Source organism: Boleophthalmus pectinirostris, unplaced genomic scaffold, assembly GCF_026225935.1.
Source record: "Boleophthalmus pectinirostris isolate CB_2022bp ecotype Guang Dong unplaced genomic scaffold, ASM2622593v1 HiC_scaffold_14, whole genome shotgun sequence".
Classification (NCBI taxonomy): Eukaryota; Metazoa; Chordata; class Actinopteri; order Gobiiformes; family Gobiidae; genus Boleophthalmus; species Boleophthalmus pectinirostris.
This window is the reverse complement of record NW_026571047.1, coordinates 16,868,936-16,891,916: the sequence shown is the minus strand read 5'-3', so window position 1 is coordinate 16,891,916 and position 22,981 is coordinate 16,868,936. Positions and strand designations below refer to the sequence as shown.

Below are 22,981 nucleotides of genomic sequence, written 5' to 3'. Positions count from 1 at the left end.
GGCGCTAGGGATTATGGTACTTCAATCTCGATAACGTTATTCAGATACGCCTCCCTTGACCATAATCCTGGACTTTCAAACCTAATGGAGTCTATAGTCATTTTCGAGGTTTATCCGAAAAATAACATTATAAAATCTGTTAGTGGTATGTAAATTGGCATTTGGTGCCTTTCCCTCCATTATATGTCCGCTGAAATTTTGTCTGACACTCCTCGAGTTGAGAAGTGCATTGCCATGGAAACGGATTGTGGAAAACATGGAGATCTGGTAAAGCAATAACCATGATGAGCGCGCGATTCGTGCGTAAAAGTGTGCACCTACTTCTAATGACATTCTGTGAATCCAGGCCTAGGGCGATATGAGGGGGTTTAAAATAGAACGGATTAAATCCAAATAACAATTAATTTTCTACGTGTTGAGATGGATGAGTTTCAAATTCGCATTGACTATCTAAATACGCAGGGTCAAAACAAGAAAAAACTTCAGCAATGGTTTATGTGAGTCTTTTTTTTTAAATGTTTTGCTTTTGTAGTAACTGTCCAGTCACCATCAAGTGCATTCACTTCGCACATGTATGAAAAACTGCAGCAACGCAGACTCTCCACCAGATGTCACTAGTGTCCAAGTAAGGCTATCAACCATAAAGCTTTGCGTTCCCATGTACAATAGGCCTTTATGCCACTGTTCACCTTCACCTTAAAACAGGGATGTAGTAAAAGCTTTGCTGAAATTCATCAATAATTGAGGTAGGCCATATTATTGAAACTTGAAAAAGAATGGCCGTGCTATGAGTTCACTCGAGTGTATTCTTTCTGTACTGGCGTATTCTGATCACTAGATGTCACTCATACCCAACTGGAGAATACTCTAGGCGCTCATCACTTAGGCCTACTGGTAGGTCATTATTAATAATAGAGAAGTGATAATAAAAACTAAACAAAACATAACGCTACACTTAGACCTATGCTTCTACCACCATCATTACCAATAACAACAATAATAATATCCTTGCAATATTGCATTTTGAATAATTTCCTGAACGCCCCTTCAACCATCTCCTCACAGACTGATTAGTCTGAGCCTCTTCCTTGTCTTGTCTCATCATTTGGCTTCCGTGTGCGTGTGCCACCTTTGGCACCATCACGCCCACCAGTCGCCCAGTGGCCCATGTGCCAGGCCTGGCAGCCCGTGCAGGCGCACTGCTTAGCCCTTTCAAATGACTCGTTTAGGCAATTGCTCCCTGACTCTGATCTTTACGGTTGTGTATTTTGGGGCCAGGTCTTTGTTAAAATTGACATTAGATAAATTACATTATCAAATGGATGTTTATAATATTAGTAATTATAATATAGTATTAAAATATATATTTCCCGCAGTTCTTTGTTGTTGATCATACTTTACGCATTGTTCTCCAATTCCAAAGAAAAATAGCCTATAAACATAATACGTAAGTGACATCATTTGCTTGTGCAGGATTATCTGACAAACTTCCTATATGGATTAACCCTCTTTCCCTCAATAAAACGTTTTCAATCCAGTGCGTTTGTGCGTGCGCCATTCACTCCTTATTCCATTTTCTGTTTCAGCACAGTGACAGATGGCGAGTCCTTCTCCCCCAGGGGAAGCCAGTCTCTGTGAATGCGGCCGCATGTCAATCACGGGGCTCTCATGTGATGGCTCTTGCCAATGACGTGCCAGCCATATGGGCCTGGCATCAAGAGCTGGTATGTAACCCACCCAGTCGTGTCTGTGAGGTGCCACACGGCTCCCTCCACGCGTCTGGGCTGGAGAGAGCTGCAGCAGCAGAAGTAGTCAGGCAGCGGCGCAGACACAGGAACAGACGCAGAGAGGAGAGGTGTTTAGAGGACAACATACAACGATCCTGTCCTGTCGCAAGGCGCGCGGATGTGATGCCCACCTGGAGAGACATGGTGTAAACAAACCTGCTTTTACCCCGTCAACGAGTTCCACCACCGCGGAGGTACGTGCATGCAATAACTGCTGTTACGCATAAAGCCCGGAGGTTTTTGTCTTTGTTTTGCATGTTTACAGCTTTTTAGGTTTGGCTTTCTCATTGTTTTTGAAGGAAACATTGAACCTGTTTTCGATACCATTTTTATTTCCGAGCATATAGATCTATCTACTCGTGTTCTGAAAGGATTTTGTTTTAGCAAAATCCACAATAATCCCCAAAGTAGGATTAACGCAAATGCCCAGATCGCTGCGTAAATCTGCTTTGTGAATTACAATATTATCCATTTAATATGAAAATCGTGAAACACAATACCATAACCGTCCATGTGTGCGCGCACGAGTGGGGGTTGAGTTCTCCTCAGAGGACACTAATTGACAAGGTATTGGTTGGCATTAATTACATTGTGTTTACAAGATTATCAAGAGGAGTATGTCTATAGCCACTTTACGCACAGCTGAGCGTGGAACACCAGCGAAGTGTGTGACATATGACAAATTTTATTGGCTTCGAATTGCTCGTATAAGCTTAATAACTAGGTTTATCTAATTGTTAACAGAATATGGACAGGACAACGAAGCTGCCAGATACAGCCACAAGGGTTATCATCAATAAAGTGCGTTAATGCGACCTTTCAATTTCAGTTATGATTAAAACCCAACAGTCGTAGAGGCCTTTTTGAATATTTTTGCCACTGCCCTGATAAATATTGTGATTTTGTGTTTTACCCAGTTCATAATGTTGCAGTAAACTAGATAGTGGCCTCTGGCCTGACAGTGTGCCTTGCAGAGCTAATTTATGATCTGGGACAGGACCGGGCTCGCGCACCTCCACACGCTGCTGTAATGTGTCCCAAGAGGCGCGAGAGGAGGCCACGACTGTGCACCGCACCGCTGCAGGGGACAGACTGGGCCACACACTGTTGCTGTGTGCCATTAAATAATCATACTTTATTTTTAGATTGACTGTAATTAATACCAAAGTCACATTAAATAAACTGTCTTTTTATGAGTGAGGTGCCACTCATGATATTTTGAAATCATTAGAATAGCACCATTGTCAATAATTATAGTGACAGTGGCAATCACTGAAAAAAAAAAAAAAAAAAACATCTAAAATGTGCGTTTTAACCTGAATATTATTTTAAACTGACACTGACTAAGGGAAAAGAAAAGCTGTGAGGCCCTGGTTCAGACTGGTACAGTGCAGGAATGTTCTTGGAGAGGACTGTGTTTGACTCCTACACTTGTGTCTGTTGCAGACTGCTGCACGATGTTGAGTCGTCTCTTCAGCGAGGTGCTGCCGGACGTTCAGCGGCTCGCGGCGGACTGGGCAGAGGAGCACGAGCACGAGAAGGCGAAAGAAGAGGATCACGACACGAGCGCACTGATGGAGAACGACCTGGATGATGCTCAGGAGGGCAGCAGCAGGGCCGAGTCTGAGCTCGCGGGAGACGATGAGGAGGAGGAGGAAGAGGAGGAAGCTGAGGAAGAGGACTGTGGGGACGAGGACGGTTTAGGCGGAAAACCCAAGAAGCGCGGACCTAAAAAACGGAAGATGACCGCGGAGCGCGTGGAACGGTCCAAAGTGAGACGCATGAAGGCAAACGCACGGGAACGCACGCGCATGCACGACTTGAATTCAGCTTTGGACAATCTGCGCAAAGTCGTCCCGTGTTATTCTAAAACTCAGAAACTGTCAAAGATAGAGACTTTGCGTCTTGCCAAGAACTACATCCTGGCGCTGGGGGAGATCTTGCGCAATGGTAAACGACCTGACGTGGTGACGTACGTGCAAATGCTGTGCAAAGGACTGTCTCAGCCCACCACAAACTTGGTCGCGGGTTGCATGCAGCTCAACACCCGGAATTACCTGACGGAGCAGTGCGCGGACGGTGCGCGCTTTCACATGGCCGGTTCGCCTTTCTCTGTGCCGTACTCGTACCGATGCTCACGACTTTCCAGCCCACACTACCAGCCTGGAGCGGGCCCCTTGAGCCTGCGCGCCCAAAGCTATAGCTCTGCCTATGAGGCCTCGGAGTACAGCAGCCCGGACTACGAGGCCGCGCACAGCCCCGTGTGCGCGAGCCGGCAGCATGAGTCTTCGGACTCAGACAGGAATTACCATTATTCTATGCATTACTCTGGACTTACCACGTCCAGGAACAACATATCCTTTGGGTCATCTGGAGCGCGCAACAGTGGTGCACATGCGGAAAACATTCCACCTTTCCACGACGTGCACCTGCACCATGATCGTGGCGCGCAGTATGAGGATCTCAATGCGTTTTTCCACAACTGAGCGTGACAGGAGGCGCGTGGATCAGTGACAATCCTCTGTGTTAATAGTTTGGATGAAGGTGTGTGTCAACCCTGTACTGTACAGTCTGTCCGTTATATCTGTCTATGAACAGTGCAATGTACCGGATCCGAAACAAATAAAATGTTTTATAATGGTCTTCTGTCATTACTTTTTTTTTGAAAGCGAGAAATCTAGCAGTACAAACTCAACCATTGTCCGACACACTGATAGTACCACCTGAATAAAAGTACTGTCCACAGAATTGAACACAAACTATTTTAATTTGCTAAACGCAAATTTATTTTCGGTTTGATTAATTAATTTAAGTTATTTTCCCCGACAAAAAATAAACTGTAAAGATATTAATCGTGTGTAATCCGGAAAAAATTACTTTAGACCGAAATTATTTATGTAATTTGCAAATAGTCTATTGGTTAAATTAAAAAATTAAAAAATTTAAAATGCGTGGCACCAGTGTGACGCATTTGAAATACACATTTGCATTATGGTGTATGTGCAATAGGCTAGAGTCAGGGAATTGGGGCCTATAAAAAATAACTAAGTCAGTCATGAAGAAAAATTAAAACAAAAAGAAAACAAAAAGTAAAACTTTTTGATAAACTAAACGTTTTAAAAGTTTAATTGAGAAAGTTTAACAACCTGTTGCGGGGTGTATCAAACAACGTCAGTTTGTCTACCGAGAAACCATTTTGACTGAAATTCACCATTTAGTCTGATGGTTGTAGCCTATAGGCTAATATCCACATTAAAAATATACATATATAACATCAAGACAGAGAAAACGATGCCCCACTGCAAAGATCATGAACATTTGGCACTAAAAAGTTTTATACCAATCTAGTGTATTTGATCTAAACAGCCTCTTGATACAAAAAGCTGTGTAATTTGAATAAATAAAATGATGATGCCGGTGGTTGTTTCTGAGACCACACTTTGGACCCCTGCCCTGGGCCCATATGCTCCAGCGCACGGACACACCGGCGTCTGCGCGTCTGGACGTTTTTCAGGGTCCTGGAGCAGAATGCTATGGGAGACACAGGAAATGTAAACACATTTAATGTAAATAAATAATATATGATGGCTATAATGGTGTTTAGGCTATCATAAAAAATAGTAGGCTAATAATAAGAATCCACCCCCTGTTTTGAGCAGACGTTTAACTTGTTTATTGTAACAGTTTCAAACGAAAGCCAAAAAGAACCGAAGGTTCAAAAAGGTGTTCAAAATAAAACAAATCTTGATTTACATTTAACAAAGCTTGACACTATTTGACTCTTCTGAATGGTAGAGAATTTTTAGAAGATTGTGTGTGCGCAATGAATTGGATGAATTGTTTGCTGCTGGAAATATTTAAATGTAAAGTTCGGAAGTCAAAGTTGAGAAGACAAAAGAATAGTCTAATAATAATTACCTGCATGACTACCAAAATGTGCAGTCACCCTTGCCTTTTTAGGCTTTGCATTTAAGTGTCATCAGCAAATTAGTTGAGTTTATGAAGGATAAAAGCAGAGTTTCTAAATAGCATTGATAAGATTTTATAATGCACATCTGTGTTATATTTTGGCTGTTGGTAGACATACTTGTGCGGGTATCAATTCCAGCCCTATTAAAAGAGAATTAGATTTATCCGTGACCTTCCCAGCATGTCCCGCGACAGAAGACCCGTAGGTGAAGGACAAGGGGCCGTGCCAAGTCACTAAACGTGGAGAGCCTATACAGACTTAGAGCTAAAGCTCCTATAAGCACAGAGCCATAACGCAGCACGAGCGCAACCTGCAGCGCGAGCCCGGTGCCAGCTGCGGCACGTGGAGCCAGGCGGCCCCTGCCAAAGTGGCCCTTGTGGGAGGGACCCGGTATTTCTTTCCTAATTCACCCAGCATCTGTTCATTACACCGCGCGGTTAGAAAACTCAATGTCCAGCGACCGATTGTAAAAGCTTTGCATCTCCCACAAAATATTGGGCATCTTATATTTAAATTAAAATATTAATTCAAGAAGCATTTATTATTATTATTATTATTATTATTATTATTATTATTATTATTATTATTATTATTATTATTATTATTATTATTATCTGCATAGAGAACCAAGTAACTGCAGAAAAGTAATTTATTAATTTTAAACCTATAATTATTAAATAGATGTTTATGAAAAAACGTGGCAATAAAATAATCCAGCATGGCGTCCACACTGCAGTACAAATAATGAAATGATCCACTAATGTTGCACACACAACAAGTGCCATAAGGCCCCATGGAGCCAGGCCGAAATCCCTCTCACCATCTGGACAGTTGTAGTGTCTCTAATCTGAGAAAACATTTATGGGATTAATTATTTGTGGATTAACTGAACAACATAATTTCACATTATTCATTTAAAATAATTACATGGGCACTTGAAGAGGAAATCTGAACAGTTATATTATTGGCTAGATCTTATAGAGAATACAGATTTGAACATTCAACTTGGCTATGTTGTGGAAATATCAGAGAAGAAACATATAAATTAGGTTACATTATTAGTTTAATTTGGGAGAATGTACACAAAAGAAGGTCATATTAGTCTATGAATTATATGACACCAAGAGATTAAAAGAGGTAAAACTTTACAATGTTTTCTCTTATTAATCAGGTGCAAGTCAATAACAGAGAATACAAAAACACTTTACTTTTTAGACTTCCTTTCTCTTAAATTATTTGAGTCAGCACTGAAACAGTTTGCGTTTTATTTGCTCATTTCTATTATTCATTGTCCATTTTGGCTCTATTGTGCTGTCAGCCAGTCTCCAAACTACACTCAGATGTTACTTTCATTTTCATTTGGGCTTTGCTTGTGATCATTAAAGACAACACACGTACGGAAATATCAAAGCCGATTTTGCTAAATTTGGGCCCACCTCCTCTGCAGCAGCGTTGTGCGGAGGATGCCAGTTTACTTCCTGTGTGCCATGCTGCTGTCTCTCTTTCTAACACTGCCAACTCCAATACACCACGCCCAACTCTGCATAAAGACATGGACCAAATTCCTCCGCATCTGTCGAACAATAGCCTATGCTTGTAGCCTTCTATTTCATGCCATCCAAATATCTGACAATGCCATCCAAGTCTGACAATGAAGTCCTTTATTTCCTATATTGGCCCCATTGCTTGTGTATGTGTTTTGCATGGTAGGGTAAATAGGTTGCTGTCACTCTCGCACAGATGGTGGGAAAATTTGATCTATATTTATTTATTTCTAAGTTTGTAGGGAGGGTTTGAGAGAAGATGGCGGAGACAGAGGGAGAGAAAGAGAGAGAGAGAGGAGGTCCGGTGATGTCGCCATGTCACGGTCGCGCGGGCAGCAGTAATTGGCGTCCATATTGAGGGGTTTTGCGGTGCTGCAGGGTGGGCACGCTCCCAGCTGGACCTGTCAGATGGCATTGAATCCAGCTCATTGCCCTCGCCTCTCTGTGCCTCCTCTCCTTCCTCTGGCACACCAACTCCTTTTTGTTCTCTCCATTCACCTTTGCACCAGGCTTTACCGTGTCTAAAGTGCGGCCCGGGGACCATCCTCGGCACGTGGTGAGGATTTCAGAGGTCCTTGTCTTCAAAGTCACCTAAGGAAAAAGAGCAGTGAGGGTAAGGAGTATGTCAAAAAGTCATAGCGTTTATCTCTACTTATTAGCTACACTGACTGAAGTTTATTTTTTTGTTTCCATGGAAATACTATTGCAGTCCGAGAAAGGTTTCACTGCAGCATTAAACTCATCTGTGTAGCATTTATTCAATTACAATTTGTGTTTATGCTCAAAAATACTGCGGAAAACATGCATTCCTACAGTGAGTGAGCTCCTCTCTCCACAGATCTGACCTCCAACTTGGCCTGGAGGCATTGTGGGCTTGTCTCCATGGAAATTGATGAGTTTATTGCTCTACTGTGGGACACTCTAAACAAAGTAATAACACTGAAGACAAGTAGGTGCTGGACTCTCAGCTAGAAAGTTGCACAGTGCGCCTTTAGACCGAGCAACCTCTTCAAATAAACTTGCTGGAATGAATCACGTTTTCATATTATCTCCCATCACTAGTGTGTACATTTGAGTATTTCTGCTTTTCTCATTCTAGACCTGACAAGAATGAGAAAGCAGATTGACCAAGAGAACAGAGTCATTTAGAGGAGAAAACATTGACCGCTAATACAAGTACAATTGAACAGAAGAGCTACTATTTTTAACTCCATGCTTCTTCTGTATTCTGCCTGAACACAACAAAAAGGTTCCCACACACCCACACAGCCTCTCAATATTCTCATCCAAATATGTGTTTGAGTACTTCTTGCTCTGGTCTAAAGCAGATACGTAAACAACCATGATACACACACACACTATTATTATAGAGTTGCTTCTGCTTAAATGCATTAGTGGTTGCAATGGCATGAAAACTACACAGACCACAATCCTTTGCTCTTGCTTTTCGTGCAGCCAACAGGAAGACAGTATTATTTACTTATCTCATATGAAAGTGATGATACTACCATATATTGTTAATTTCCTCACATAATTGGAAAAAATACAATGCCGTGAATATGTGATAATATCATTTTGTGGAATTTAAATAACATCTCTTGTCTGAAACCTAAATTAAATAAGGTTATGCCTGGAAAAGTTTATATATTCATCCATGGCATTAAATGTATCTATGTTGCCAACAGGTGTTTTTATTAGTTAAAAATATTTGAAAAAAATTGATTTAGATCTGACCTGTAAATTTTCCTGGTTTCATCACCTGCTTTTCTTCACAGAGATAGATAAAGCTCTACTGTGAAACATTCTAAGAGTAGCAGCTGGCAGATGCTCCATCAAAAAAGTTACACAATGCATCTTTAACTATTATTTATTACAGCAGTTGTATGACCTTCAAAACAGTACAGGTACGTTCAAATAAAATACCTCCAATAACTCTAGTAAACTGCTGAATATTTGAAAAGTTTTGCACACCTCTGATCTTTAGCATCTCCTCACACTTCCTATGTTCCTCGTGTTCTTCTTCTGCAGTTTTTCACACTAAGACGGGAGCGCGCGGTCACTTGGCTCTAACACGTTTGGAGCTTCTTAAAGTACATCACACTCTCGAGGAGATCTACCATCGGCGGTCACCCACGTGTAAACCCGGAGCACGCTCTCATGTCCGTACAACACTCCAGCACAAAGCCAAATCCCAGGAACATCAGAGAGGGAGGTCGGCCCATCAGCGCGCAACAGATATTTTTGGACGCCTATAAGAAACACAGGGTCGAGAGGTGTTATTGCGAGCATATAGTGAAACGGTGGATAAGACTAATAAAGTTTCTTCAAAATGATTTCACTCCTCTCCAGAGATATCAACAAGGTCTACATGGGCGAGACGTGAAATGAGTGAAGTATATTTGCTTTTCAAAATAAAAAAGGTAATATTGCATACATTTTCTTTGACCTTTATATTAAGAGTTCACTATGTAACTTTTCTGATGGGGAGTCAGTCATGGAAATGTTGTCGTTTTGCCTAATTTCCACATTATATTATGCAAAATTGACTCTTGTGAGCTTTTAGCCATGCTGTAACCTCCTCAAAAACATACCTGGAGTTGTGTTTTGTTTTGTTCACACATGTTTGAGTGACCCTTTTATTATTAATCTGTCTACATCTCCAAAGTTCCAGCTCTGTTCCACCTTGTGATGTCACGAAGCGGCAGTTTATGCAAGATTTGTGCGTGTGAAAAGTATGAATGAAACAAAACACAAGGAAGGAAACAACATTATAACATAGATCGAGAAAATAGTCCAATCTGAGCCTTTTAAACATACCTATCTTGCATTTATTCAGTTTTATTTATTCAATAAGAGGTGTTTTTATTGCTCAAAAATACCTTCAAAAACACACTGTTAAAGGGGGAGCCACTCCACAGACCTAACCTGTAACTTGGCATGCCACACTTGCTTGTCTCCAGATAGATAAGTTTAATACCATATTGTGGAACATCTCAGACAACCTTCCACCAGGTAAGTTGCTTTGTACACCTTTAACCAGGAAAATTTTCTACTCCTATGTGAAGGTTTTCAGTCACACTTTGGTTTGGATAGGTCTTTGCGTGTCCTTGTAAGGAGTCCCTGTTAGCATTCAAAGCCTTGTTAACTGTCAATCACATCTGCAAGAAAGCTATTTAAAACAAATCTTCTCATATACTGACTAGAGACAATGCCACAATATCACAATCTTCTTTTGTATATCGATTCCTTGTAACATGGCGTTAAAATTGCTCTTTGAAAATAGAGAACTGTAATCTTAACACAACACGCAAGCCATTTTAAATCACCTGGATAGTACCTATAATAAAATGAACAGATACACAAATACAGCACGAACATCTGCCAGGGAGTATTAGCACTGGTCTAATCCTGGTTCCGCAGAGATCCAGTGGCGTGCTAGTCTGTTGCCAGGTGTGTGCGTTTCATTTAAGCGTCAGTGAGACAGAGCCACGCTGGTCACTGTCCATATGTCTCAATAAGATCCACTCAGACAACAGCCAGACAGCCCCCAGATGTACATGTGTTAAATCTGCAGATTACAGGCAGGAAGAGAAACTAATACACGTGACCTTTACATGGGCATTTCATTTGTTACTAATTAGCCCATAATTACAGCTCAAGACATCTTTCACATCTTCAAATATTTATAAAGATGGTGTGGAGATGTGACGGTAATGACTCAATGTACAGGGACAAAAGAGACGAAATTATCTGGCAATCACTGAATATGTCTTGCACACTCAATTGGCTGTCCTGGATCAAAACCAGGAATTTAAATGTTATAAAAAGCAAGCATTGGTTCATTTACTGACCCCTTGTGGCAGGGTTTGGATCTTATGTTTTTCGCAATGAGGCAGGAGCTCCTGGGTGTGTTTTAGCAGAAATCAATCTATATTTGATGTCAAAATTTCAGATGGAGAGCAGGGGTTGTATAGCTGTAACTCTACGTGTGAATCACTGTTTTTGAAGGAAATATCTAGACAGAAATACACAGAACGTTATCAGAATCTGAGTTCACAAACTTGCAGATTGTGCCAGTCTGTTTTAGTAATCCACACATTGATGTTATTGTGATAAAATCATTTCACCTTGGTTCATTTGAGTTGAGACACAAACCTGGCACCAGTTTTTTTGTTTTATGTCTGCCCTGTAATTACTGAGATGTTTTCAACAGAAAGTGAAATGGTGAATTGTCAAAATATTTGCACTTTGACAATTCACCATTTCACTTTCTCTTTTGAGAGGTTTTGGTTTACAGATGCACAATGTAAATTTTCTGGTGGAGGGTCTATCACCTTCTTGTCCATGGAGACCATGGATATATTATTGCTTTGCTCAAAATGGTCCACAGTATAGCATAAGCCTTAAATCTCCAGTGAGACAAGCAGACTAAAAAAAAAAAAGATTTTTTCAAGCAATTACTGTTAATCTCAGTGATCCTGGTTAAATCAATTTCACACCAGAAAGAAAATAAAATTAAAAACAATGTGGAACATTCCACACAAAACACATCTCTATAAAAGAAGCAGGTGGCAAACCCTCCCTCAGAAAAGTTACTATATTTTGCTTTATCTGTCTTAACAATCTATGCTTTTATAATCCGCATCCAGAGTGCATTCCACCAGCGTCTCCTCTGCCGGTGTTTTCAGTGTGCACTGGATCAGCAGTGAGGGGTTGTAATGGACTAATGAACAGCTGTCACTGAATTTAAACACTCAAGCGCACACAAACATGACGAGCGTGCCTGCAGATGTAGCACACACACACACACACACACACATACACACCCACATACATACACATATGACAGGCGCACACACCAAACACACACTACATACTGATTAGTCTCTGGCCTTGACTCCGCTGCCTCCCGCTGTGTTCGACTTTGTGTGGCGGTGACCTCTACCTCGAGTGTGTGTCATCACTGGGGTGGATGGTCTGGAGGAAAGGGTCAGATGCTAAAGTTAAAAATGTTTGGTATCAAGAGGAAAATATTGTAGAGTTGTAGGACAAAGTTGTTTATTCAGTATCTTGTGTCCACTTAATACTATAACTTTTCCCACAGAGGGTTTTCCACCTGCTCGGCTGCATCAAATGTTTTATCTTGAATGCTTCACAGTGTGGCATTAATCTTATCTACTTACAAGTCAGATCTGTGGACAGCCAAGGTTGCTCACAGTAGAAACACATAATTTTCATGTTGTTTAGTTTGTTTGCAATAAAACAAACCCACAATTTCCCTTTTATGGGACAATTTCAGGTTCTCCCTCTCTCACTTAAGTACAAATATATGATTTAAAAGATTTCAGCCAAAGCAATAACAACTTCACTGAGACGGGTAATCGCAAAAAAGTAGCATGATTTCAGAAATGCGAAAAGCAGGTCAAAAGGTCAAAAATGAATTTGTTGTGATGACACTATTTCCTGTTATTGTCTAACAGATTTTGTGTTCTGTCTAAAAATATGACTTGAATCAAAATACTGACTCACCACTTTTCTCAAATTTTGTCAACAGCTTAAATAATAAATAATAAAACAACACAATTTAAAGTCCCTTACTCTCCTCTTGCGTATAATTTATCTCCATATTTCCACTTTGCATCTGTCCTCTGCCCCTCTCCTCCTGTCACCCACTCCTCTTGACCCGGTGAGGAGGAGGAACGTAAACAAACCCAACCTGAGGACCAGCGGGCACTGACAGATTAAAGGAGATTACCATAAGAGGCAGGCACACAGGAGGTCCTACTCTCCGTCTCCACATGGGACGGCCCTGAGTGCAGCTTGGGGAGGGAGGGGGGATGTATGGGGGTAGAAGGGGGGCAGAGCGGGGCTATCGATTGAATTAAAGAGGGAACATAGGGAGCGTGCTGGTATTTAGCAGATGTTCACGCATATGGACACTTGAATGCATGGATGTGTACGTGCAAATATTAACACAAGATGGGAGAGGAGGTTATGAGGAAACAATTAGCCTTGATCCAATTACAGCAAAGAATGTATATGTGATTTTATATAAAGTATTATAAATGTATTAGTTAAGGTGATATAAGACAGATATTAAACTTGAAACACATTCACAGTAATGGCAAGTGTACAGAATAACAGTTACGTTAACTGTTACGTGGCTAAAAACGCTCTGAATTACAGTACAAATATTGCTACCAAAATGTTATTTAAAGGTAGCCGGGCTGGTGCCAACTGCCTCTGCTCAATTTCATTTCTCTCCTGCGACTAGGTCAGGAATCGGAGTACACTAGACGGTTTGCAAAAACCCCAGAAGTGCAAGTCCGGGCACCAGCCAGTCAGCGAAGAGACATACATTCTGTGTTGGCAATGATTCCCGAGATCGAGGATTTGAATTTAAAGAGAATATTTGGTGAATTTTATCAATGGGAAAGACGTTATTGCCCTTCTTCCTACAGGATCTGGGAAAAGCTTTTTAGTGGCGCATTACATACATCATGACCAAATAGTAACGATTGGTTAAATTAAAAAAAGTACCCACCTACCGTCGAGCGAACAAATTCTAACACTGCGAGGTCAGATGGTTTCTACGAAGGGAAACTGGCTGATGAATCAAACTCTCTGAGGGTCCATTACCTGCTTTATGTTATTGCTTTGCCTGGAATGTTCCATTGTATGACCTTAAACATGTCCATCTAGCATTATTATTCATTGCACGTGTTTTTATTGCTCAAAAATATAATAATTCCTTCTGTGAATAGAAGCTCTGTGAAACTTTCTAGACAAAGCAATAATATTTCCATGGAGACAAGAAGGTGGTGGACTCTGCACTAGAAATGTTTTGCATTGCACCTTTAAGTAAAAGTAAAATGTAGACATGAAAAAAATCTACTCAAAGATGAACTTTCGCAATATTTGTCAATACAGACTCCTGAGAATCCATCTGGCCGCTGTTGCGACCAATATACATTTTCTGAATTAGTGGCTTGACTCTAAAGAATTTAATCATAAATAAGTAAATAAGTGAAATGAGGACAGAAGTGGACATCACCACCAGATGCAATTGACAACAACAACTGAGTCATGAGTAACATTTCATGATGTGCTTACTTATACAGTTTTCTACCATAAAATCATATCCTAGCAACTATGGGCCTTGAATGGAAAATGTCTGGTACAGTGACCAGTTAAAGGAATTATATGACCAAAAAAAACCCCATTCTCTTTCACATATTCACTATCAGCTTACAATACAACAGATTTTAAACTTTTATCTGGTGGTGTCTTTCTTATTAAAAGATTAGAGGCTCATTAAAGTGGTATTATAAAAGTCAAAATGGCTGACCACCGGAGCCAAAAACATCAGAGTGAATGAGCGAGTGCATCAGTATCCACCAGGATGAATAAATCAACACATTCCCCTGAATTAATCTCTCTCAAGTTGAAATTTGATCACCGATGAGCTTGGACATCGCCATGGTAACAGGAATTCCACCATCGGCATTCCCACGAGAATTCCGGGAACCAGCTTTCTATGTTCTGACAGCATGACAACGCTTTGCACCATCTCCACTGATCACTGTCATCTACCTAGAAAGAAAATGTAGCAATTTTTTTACATTTTAAATCTACTTTTTTTTCTCTTTTCATTTTACACTGATTATGTTTACACGCTAAAATCTGATCATTATCTGAATTCTGGAGTTATCTCATTATTGAAATGTCTGTAAACAGTTAAATCTGACGTGAGTAATCTGATTTCTTTCTGATTGTTTGTATCTGTGCAGGTTTTGACAAGGAAAATTAAGCAAAAAAGGGCAAACGAATGCAAAAAAATACAAAAATGAAAGAGAAAAAGCTAAAGATCACAAGATTTATTAAAAAATTCTATAAAAAGTCTTCCATTTACAACAGTTACTCTAATCCATTGATTAACTAACACATTATCAGATGTTTTTGCCGATCAGATTTCTTTCGTGCATATAAACACACAGAAATAATCAGGTCTTGTTACTGCATTATCTGATTATTCTAATTTGTCTGATTTTTACTAACCATGTAAATGTGCCCAATGACAGACAGTTAAAATTCTGAGGCGTAACGCAGGTAGGGCTACTCTCCTCCCAGACACAAAAGACTCGGGACACTTTAAATCTTCCTTTTTCCAGATTGGCGGTCAGACGCGGCAGAGTTGGCACAGCCAGAGTGGTAGCGCCAGGGGGAATGCGGCGCCACATGGCACGTTGATGCCGAGGCCAGCTGGGGGAGGGTGGGGGATGGGGAGGGGCCAGATTGCGCAAAAAAAAAAAAAAAAAAAAGCTACGCGCTGGTAGTTATGTGTGTATGTGCATGCGGGGCTTTTTGCATCTTAAATTCCACAACATCTGTTCATATAGGCTGGTGGATGGTCTGCTTACAGGACTCTGTGTAATTGGAAGGGTGTGCGTGTGTGTGCCCGTAAAGGTGTGGAAGAAGAAGAAAAATGGTTAGGGGGGTCTTGTATGTAAGCAAGGTGGGGGGTGATGCTGGAGATTGCAGGCTAGCGAACTTTCAATTTTGCTACTCTTGGCTCAGCAGTGCCCAATGCATGAAATATGAAATACAGCAATGGTTTTGGGGGGGAAGACAAAAGGAAAAGGCTCAAATGGGAGAGATTGAATTCCCATCACATATGGCCGTTTTGCTCCGGGCTGATTTATGGCATCTGACGTGAGGATCACAATTTGTGCTTCATCACAACAACTGGGTTAGGAGTGATTCCAGCGTCAACTCGTTTGGCAAACTGCAGACTGGGGTAGCGGGGTGTCCTCAGGTTATCCATAGATCTAAGAGTAGCTTTTACCCGGTGTCTGGGTGGCATTTATGTGGAAGGAAGTGTAAAAAAAACAGATTATAGACATCATTTCCTAGAATTGGGGAATTCAAAGCAAGGGTGCTATTTGTGTCAATCCTGAATGCAAATAAATGTTAACTGAGTTCACACACAATGCATCCAAACTGTGATTAAAGTAGGACTAGACTAAAACTAAACCAGGGCTAAAAAAAAAACTGGACCAGTCCTAGTCTACATCAGGTTTAAACTGATCTCAAACAAGAACCAAACCAGAAAAAGTGAACACATCCATAGGGGGTTTATGTGGATGAGCATCTGGCAAAATTATAAACTGCAAACTTGAAGCCAAATGATTTGCTATAAAGTGATGATAAAGTTACATAATGTCAAGCATGTTTTACTATACATTTGTTGTAATTGTTGTTTTTAATAATGAATTGATAAAAGTAGTAAATTCAAATATTTAGTTTGTATTACTATAGTTGGTTTGGTTAGTGTAATTGCAGAAAACTAGTGTAAATTACTGTAATTGCAGAAAACTATCATATTTCTTCACAAAAAAAAGTATATTTTGTTATTTTGTTTCATTTATTTAAGATGGATCTAAGATAATAATGATACACACACACAAATATAAAAATAAAGCTGAAATAAGCATATCTATGATCTATCAAATTTCTCATAACAGTCAACTCAGTAAACCATTTTTTAAACCCTCCATGCCATCCCTGCCGGCACTTCTGGGATCGACAAGTGAAGGGAAGAAGAAAGTACCCCGCCCACCGCACATGTATCTGCCCGGTCTCCAGTGTTACCCCCTCCCTAACCCTGTACCATCCTATACCCGTGGCAGCCGACGGCCCTCACAGCGTGCCGTACCATCTGTTGCCCCCCCTCCTCCCCACAATCTGCCCCCTTACCCCTCCTCCCCCCATCCCATAACAACAAGCATCATCAGCACTGCACACTTCCACGGATCTGCCCTAAACCTGAAACTACTGACACTAAACTGTAACTTAAAGGTCCTATATTACACAAAAGTGACTCTTGTGAGCTTTAATCCATGTTAGAATGTTCTTACCTCATCAAAAACATACCCAGACTTGTGTTTTGTTGTTTATTTTGTGTTTATTATTAGTCTATCTACATCTCCAAAGCTCAATATGTTCTGTTCCACCTTGTGATGTCATGAAGTGGTAATTTTCAAGTTAACAGCGATCTTGTACTTTTGGATGAGTAAAGATTGGCAATTCCTGGGCTGAAATTATCCAGTGTATGTGTACAAAACATAACTTCAGGTACGTTAGATCAGAAAATAGCATAATACGGGCCCTTTAAATAAAAAGAAATCTAAAGTTTAACATGTTTTTAATGTCTGAAATGTCAAGTTTCATGTTGGTGGATATCATAGGCAAACTGCACTCATAAATGTTTAATCCTCTAATAGGGATGTAAGTCTGTTAAAGCTCCTCCAGCACCTCCAGGCTAAAAAGGAGCCACTGCCAAACGCCTAATTAAATGTTTTTAAACCTTTCCCCTTGGAGAGGACATAGAGTAGTCTCCCCCATAGAAGCAAGCGAGAGGTGGGTTAACGCACGCACCTTCAGCCAAATGCAAAACTGGACTCACTTGGAATCAATTGGACCATAACTTATTTTACCTTTAATAACATTTAGCCTTTTAGAAATTGGATGTTTGCTCGTTTGTGGAAGCAAAATTAATCCAACGTTAAACTCAAGATTGAATATTAAAAACTTGGGTCCTACACCAAGTCACGACCTGTACAATATGGCAGTGCAGAAAAAAAAAAAAAAAACTTGCAAGGAGAGTAGGAGAGATGCTGGCAACTGAAGCTCAGGGTCATTCCACTTGATTCAACTGATTAAAGCAACAAATTAAAATTTATACGCCACATTGGGCAAATTAGAAAGTGCCCTGACCTTAGAGGACAGTCTTCAGATCGACAGGAGAAAAATCTGTTGTATATAGTATCACACAATGATGAATAGTGAGAATGTTAGTTGAAGCTACACTTCAACTTTTCTGATAGAGGGTCTGCTTTCTTGCTTTCAACTGCTTTGTCAGAATTGTTTGACCGTAAAGTATTAAAATGATTTTTCTCCATAGAGATAAGCAGGCAATACCGAGAGCATAAATTATATGTCAGATCAATGGAAAGGCAATCGTTACAATAAGAATGCATGACTTTAAAGGTACTAAAAACACCCAGAATATTAAAAAACACAAAGGGCAGGAGTAGCTCAGTTGGTAAGAGCATTTGTCCACTGATCGGCGATGCAATTCCAGCTCCCACAGATGAATGCTGTCGTTGTGTCAATGGGCAAGACACTTAACCCACCTCGTCCCCAGTGTAGGCGTACACTGGTGTATGAATGTGTATGTGAATGGGTGAGACGTTCCTTGTTGTAAAGCACTTTGAATGCCTTGAAAGTGGCAATTTTCTTTCTCTCCAGTGACTAGGTCAGGAATCGGAATACACCGTTTGCAAAAACCCCGGAAGTGTGAGTTCAGGCACCAGTCAATCAGCGAAGAGCCATACATTCTGTGTTGGCAACAATTCCCGAGGTCGAGGATTTAAAGCCGGAACAAAGATAATATTTGGTGAATTTTATCAAGGGGAAAGATCTTATTGCCTTTCTTCCTACGAGATTTGGGAAAAGCTTAATATACCAGTTAGCCCCATTAGCAGCACATTACATATGTCACGACCAACAGATTGGTTAAATAAAAAAGTACCTGTCTATTGTCGAGCGAATGAATTCTAATGCTGCGAGGTCAGACGAAGTGAAACCGGCTGATGAATCAGGCTAATGAGTCAGGACCCTGCAACAGAAAAGTACATATTTAAGAGAAAACTGCTTCTTTCAATGTGTCGCAGAGCCCTAAACCTTATGCATGAACAATAGGCAAATTCTTCAGCTATAAGGCATTTCTGCCCAAGCCCAGCTCAAGTTCCGGAGTTGGGACATTGGGCACTTTGCTGCAGTGGTCCACTGCTCCTGACAAGGTGCCCTAGTTCAGAGGCACCTGAAGCATGGGTCAGATGCAGAGAACATTTGTATCTTAACCTAACTGGTTATATGAATTCAAAAGTATTCTATAATTTTCGGTTAGTATTTTTGGCTTGCAATAATTACATCTTTTAAGGACCCGTAAGTTCTGAATCCAGGCCAAAATGAAAAAATTAAATAAAAATCTTCTTGACTTCAAACTGACCATTCTCAATAACCATACTGCCCATCCAACAAAATTGAGATGATTACTTTCTATTAAAAAGACACTGAGAGATTCCATTGCTTCAAAATGGACAAGCCTTTGTTCGACTTTTAAAACAAATGAACAACTGCCAGTTAATTCTCACTGGAGGATTGGGAGATAAAGTGTTCCAGCAACAATACCAATGTTCAAAATGTTGAACTGGTGCCACGTTTTGGCGATAATAAACGCTCACATTAAAATGCACTTCATTCTGGCACAAAAGGATCGCGTTACTGGCATCTCTTTGGTTTTAAAATAATGATATCGGAAAGTAAAAGCTCGTCATGTGGGAGTGTGTTGGCGTGTGCGCGTGGGTGGGACAAAGCAGATTGTAGCTAAACAGAGGAGAGATGGATAGACAGGGAAAGGGCCACTGCTGTTTGCCCATTCATCTCAGGTATTCGCCCAAAGAGCTCAAGCATGACAGCTCATCCATCAGCCACCGGGGGAAGCAGCGAGTCCTGGAACCGGACCAAAAAACGGAATATATCCATCAAGGGCCCCTCTGTTCTCCCACCGCTCAGATCTGCAGTTTAAGAAAAGAAAAGTGAAGATAACATGACTTAGAGGAGTATCATGCAAAATACACTGACTATGTTGCTGAGGCTATATTTAATGCACAACAATAGCAAGAATATGGCGAAGTGTTGACATGATACAGTAATAGGTTACATAGGCAGATTTTACAGTATGGCACAGCTAACACTCTCTTTTTAGGTGTGAACGCTATGCATACTTAATATATCAATACAATCTTATGCAAACTATCATATATTGAAACACTAAGAGCTGCACTGGGTACCTTCAATTTTACCTGATAGACCAAATAACTAAATCTAACCAGCTAAAATGTTATTGGCTGCCTATAATTCATGTATTTCTCTTATTGATTTTGTCTGTGTCTATGTGTCTCTAAAGATGAGGTTCTGTTTTTGCCTATAGATCTCCACTTACTTCATTTTGTTTGTTTGTTTCGTTGTCTTTTAGCAAAGTTACTATAATCATAACAATGACGTCAGGTGAGATGGTCATATTATAAAGTTTCAAGTATGATTTGCAGCCAAACACAAGTCTCAGGAAAGAGGAAGAAAACTTCAAAATATTTAAAAATAAATGTTGCATACACACACACACACACGTTAATTTTCCATTCCCTATATTGATTTATATTTCTTGATCCTGACTTCAACCACAGAATGTACTTTCCTACCTTTAAACTAAACCCTAACCTTAACAAATTTTAACCTGTATCTGAACTTTCAACCATATTTTGATCTAACAAAAAAGGATTACCATCATGAGGACCCAAAGACTGTATAAAGTGGTCTAAGTGATTGTGACATCACCTGTAGCATTCAGCTCCAGTCAAATGAAGCTCACCGAGGCTTGCAGTTATAGAATTTGGGGTCAGTTCCATAATAGGAATAGGAATTTATTTATGTACAAAATAGCAAAATAAAAACACCTGTATTATTAATAATATTAATATGAACATTTTAATATCAAAATTATGTTAAGTGAATTGGAGTCAGAGTCGATGGAGCTGAAAGTGCCCCCCCATTTTCACTTCTTATTTGGAACGTGGCAGCTAGCAGGTTAACTATGTCCATTTATATATACAGTCATTGTGGAGACCTCATTTTTGCCCCCATACAGGTGACAGGTCCCATGATGTGTGTATATTTAGATTTTTGTCACCATAATTTGATCACTACCTGCCCATACAACCACATGGCCTGGTTTCAAAAAAGATAATTCAAACACAGGTCAGCCTCCATCCATTTTGCTTACTACTTCTTGTGTACATTTAAAGAAAACTATACGAATGCAACTTTGTAATAAGCAATAACGGTGGTTTGCGATCATATGAAACACGTCTTTGTAAGCTATGTACTGTATATATTGTTGCCAGTAATCCTATATGGGATTGAGGTGAGATCACATCTTTGGTGTGAAGGGCTCTGGCCAAAACAGTGTGAAAATTATAAATGTAAATATAAATGTATGTAATGTTATGGGGTTGGGAGCTGTGAAAACAAACTCCCAAGACAGTTTCCCGATATCTCACATGATAGATTCAATACCCTGGAAACAAACTAGGAATCTAAATGTGGCATACATTTTGCCACAAAGCAAGTCACTTCAAGGAGGAAAATAGAAACTAAAATCAATCACAACATTTGACAAGAATTTGATGTCATAATCTGCGATGGAGAGCCTGTGACTCTATGGTCAATTTGTGTTTAGAAAGAAATACAAACTGAAAACGCTCATACGTAGAAACTTTTCCCTTTTGAAAGGTGCACTATGAAACTTTTTTGGTACAGGGTCTGTCACCTGCTTCTCTCTGTGGAGATGTTGCCTGGAATTTTCCATAGTATGTCATTATGCTTATTTATCTCTATGGAGACAACAGGTGACACCATAGGGCCAAGTTACATATCAGATCTTTGGAGAGGCAAGCCCACACAGAGTAAGAATGCATGTTTTTAACTCAATAAAAACCCATGTTATTGAGTAAATGCAAGATGGATAAATGCAGTGCCGTACAGGGACATGCCAGACAAAGCAACAACATCTCCATGGGGACAAGCAGATGGTGGACCTTCCCCAAGAAAAGTTACACAGTGCACTTTTAAGAATTGGCTCCATTAACTTGCCATATCAATCTTGGATCTTAAAGTTCTTACAACCGACAACAAGTGTATCTGAAAAGTGACAATATTTCAACTTTCATTTTTGCTGAATGAAAAGACAATGGGATTTATGCCAGTATTTGATTCATGTGGATATGTGCAGCAGTTACAGATGTATTAACAGTGAACCAAATTAGAATGATGCAATGTGACTTGAAAGCAGCCTATTACTTCCACTACTCATACTGATCACCTTTTTAAAGTATCTTTCTAAACTCACCAAGCCTGATTATTTTCTAATTACACACTAAAAACTAGTACTTAACCCTATCCTGAAATCCTATACAGTAATTACTTATTATGTAATCTATCAAAACCCAATCAAAACAAGCCAAGAAGCAAAACCAGAGTCAAATGAAACTACATTATGGTGTTTAAAAATAACGCAATTTCATCTTGAGTTTACTGTGTACATCATTAGGCTAATAGTGAAAAGTTTTGATAAAGTTAGAAGTTTGGAGCAGTTTGCGGCCTAAGCCAATAAGCGTAATGAGGGAGGAGAGGGCCCTAGGTGTAGAGCGACGGAGCAGCTGTCGACCTAATTCCTTCTTAACGCGGCGCTTGTGCTCTGATTAAGAAAGCGATCCGGCCTCTCATTTTCTCCTGACACTGGCTAATGCTGTGTGTCTCAATCGCCTCTCCGCTCCCTCCTAAGACCAATCGGCTACAAGGCAACCTGTACAACAAAGATGGACTGAATGAAAATACCTGGATCATTGTGTGAGAAAAAAATCTATCAAAAACAATGACACATAAAACCAAGAGCAAATCATTTTCACAGCTATCCCAGCAGATGACAAAACAGTGTCAGGGACGCAGCAGTGATTTTGGCATGACGGATAACAACATTAGGAACGGAGGTTGGTGGT

General features: G+C 40.2%; 1 protein-coding gene across 1 annotated transcript; it reads left to right on the top strand.

Annotated features, from left to right (window-relative positions):
- The first annotated feature begins 1,597 nt into the window (after window positions 1-1,597).
- On the top strand, window positions 1,598-4,273 carry neurod2 (neuronal differentiation 2). Its single transcript, XM_020918411.2, is given in 3 exon segments — window positions 1,598-1,660; window positions 1,662-1,728; window positions 3,234-4,273. Coding segments are annotated over 3 exon segments (1,170 nt in total).
- The last annotated feature ends 18,708 nt before the right edge of the window (window positions 4,274-22,981 follow it).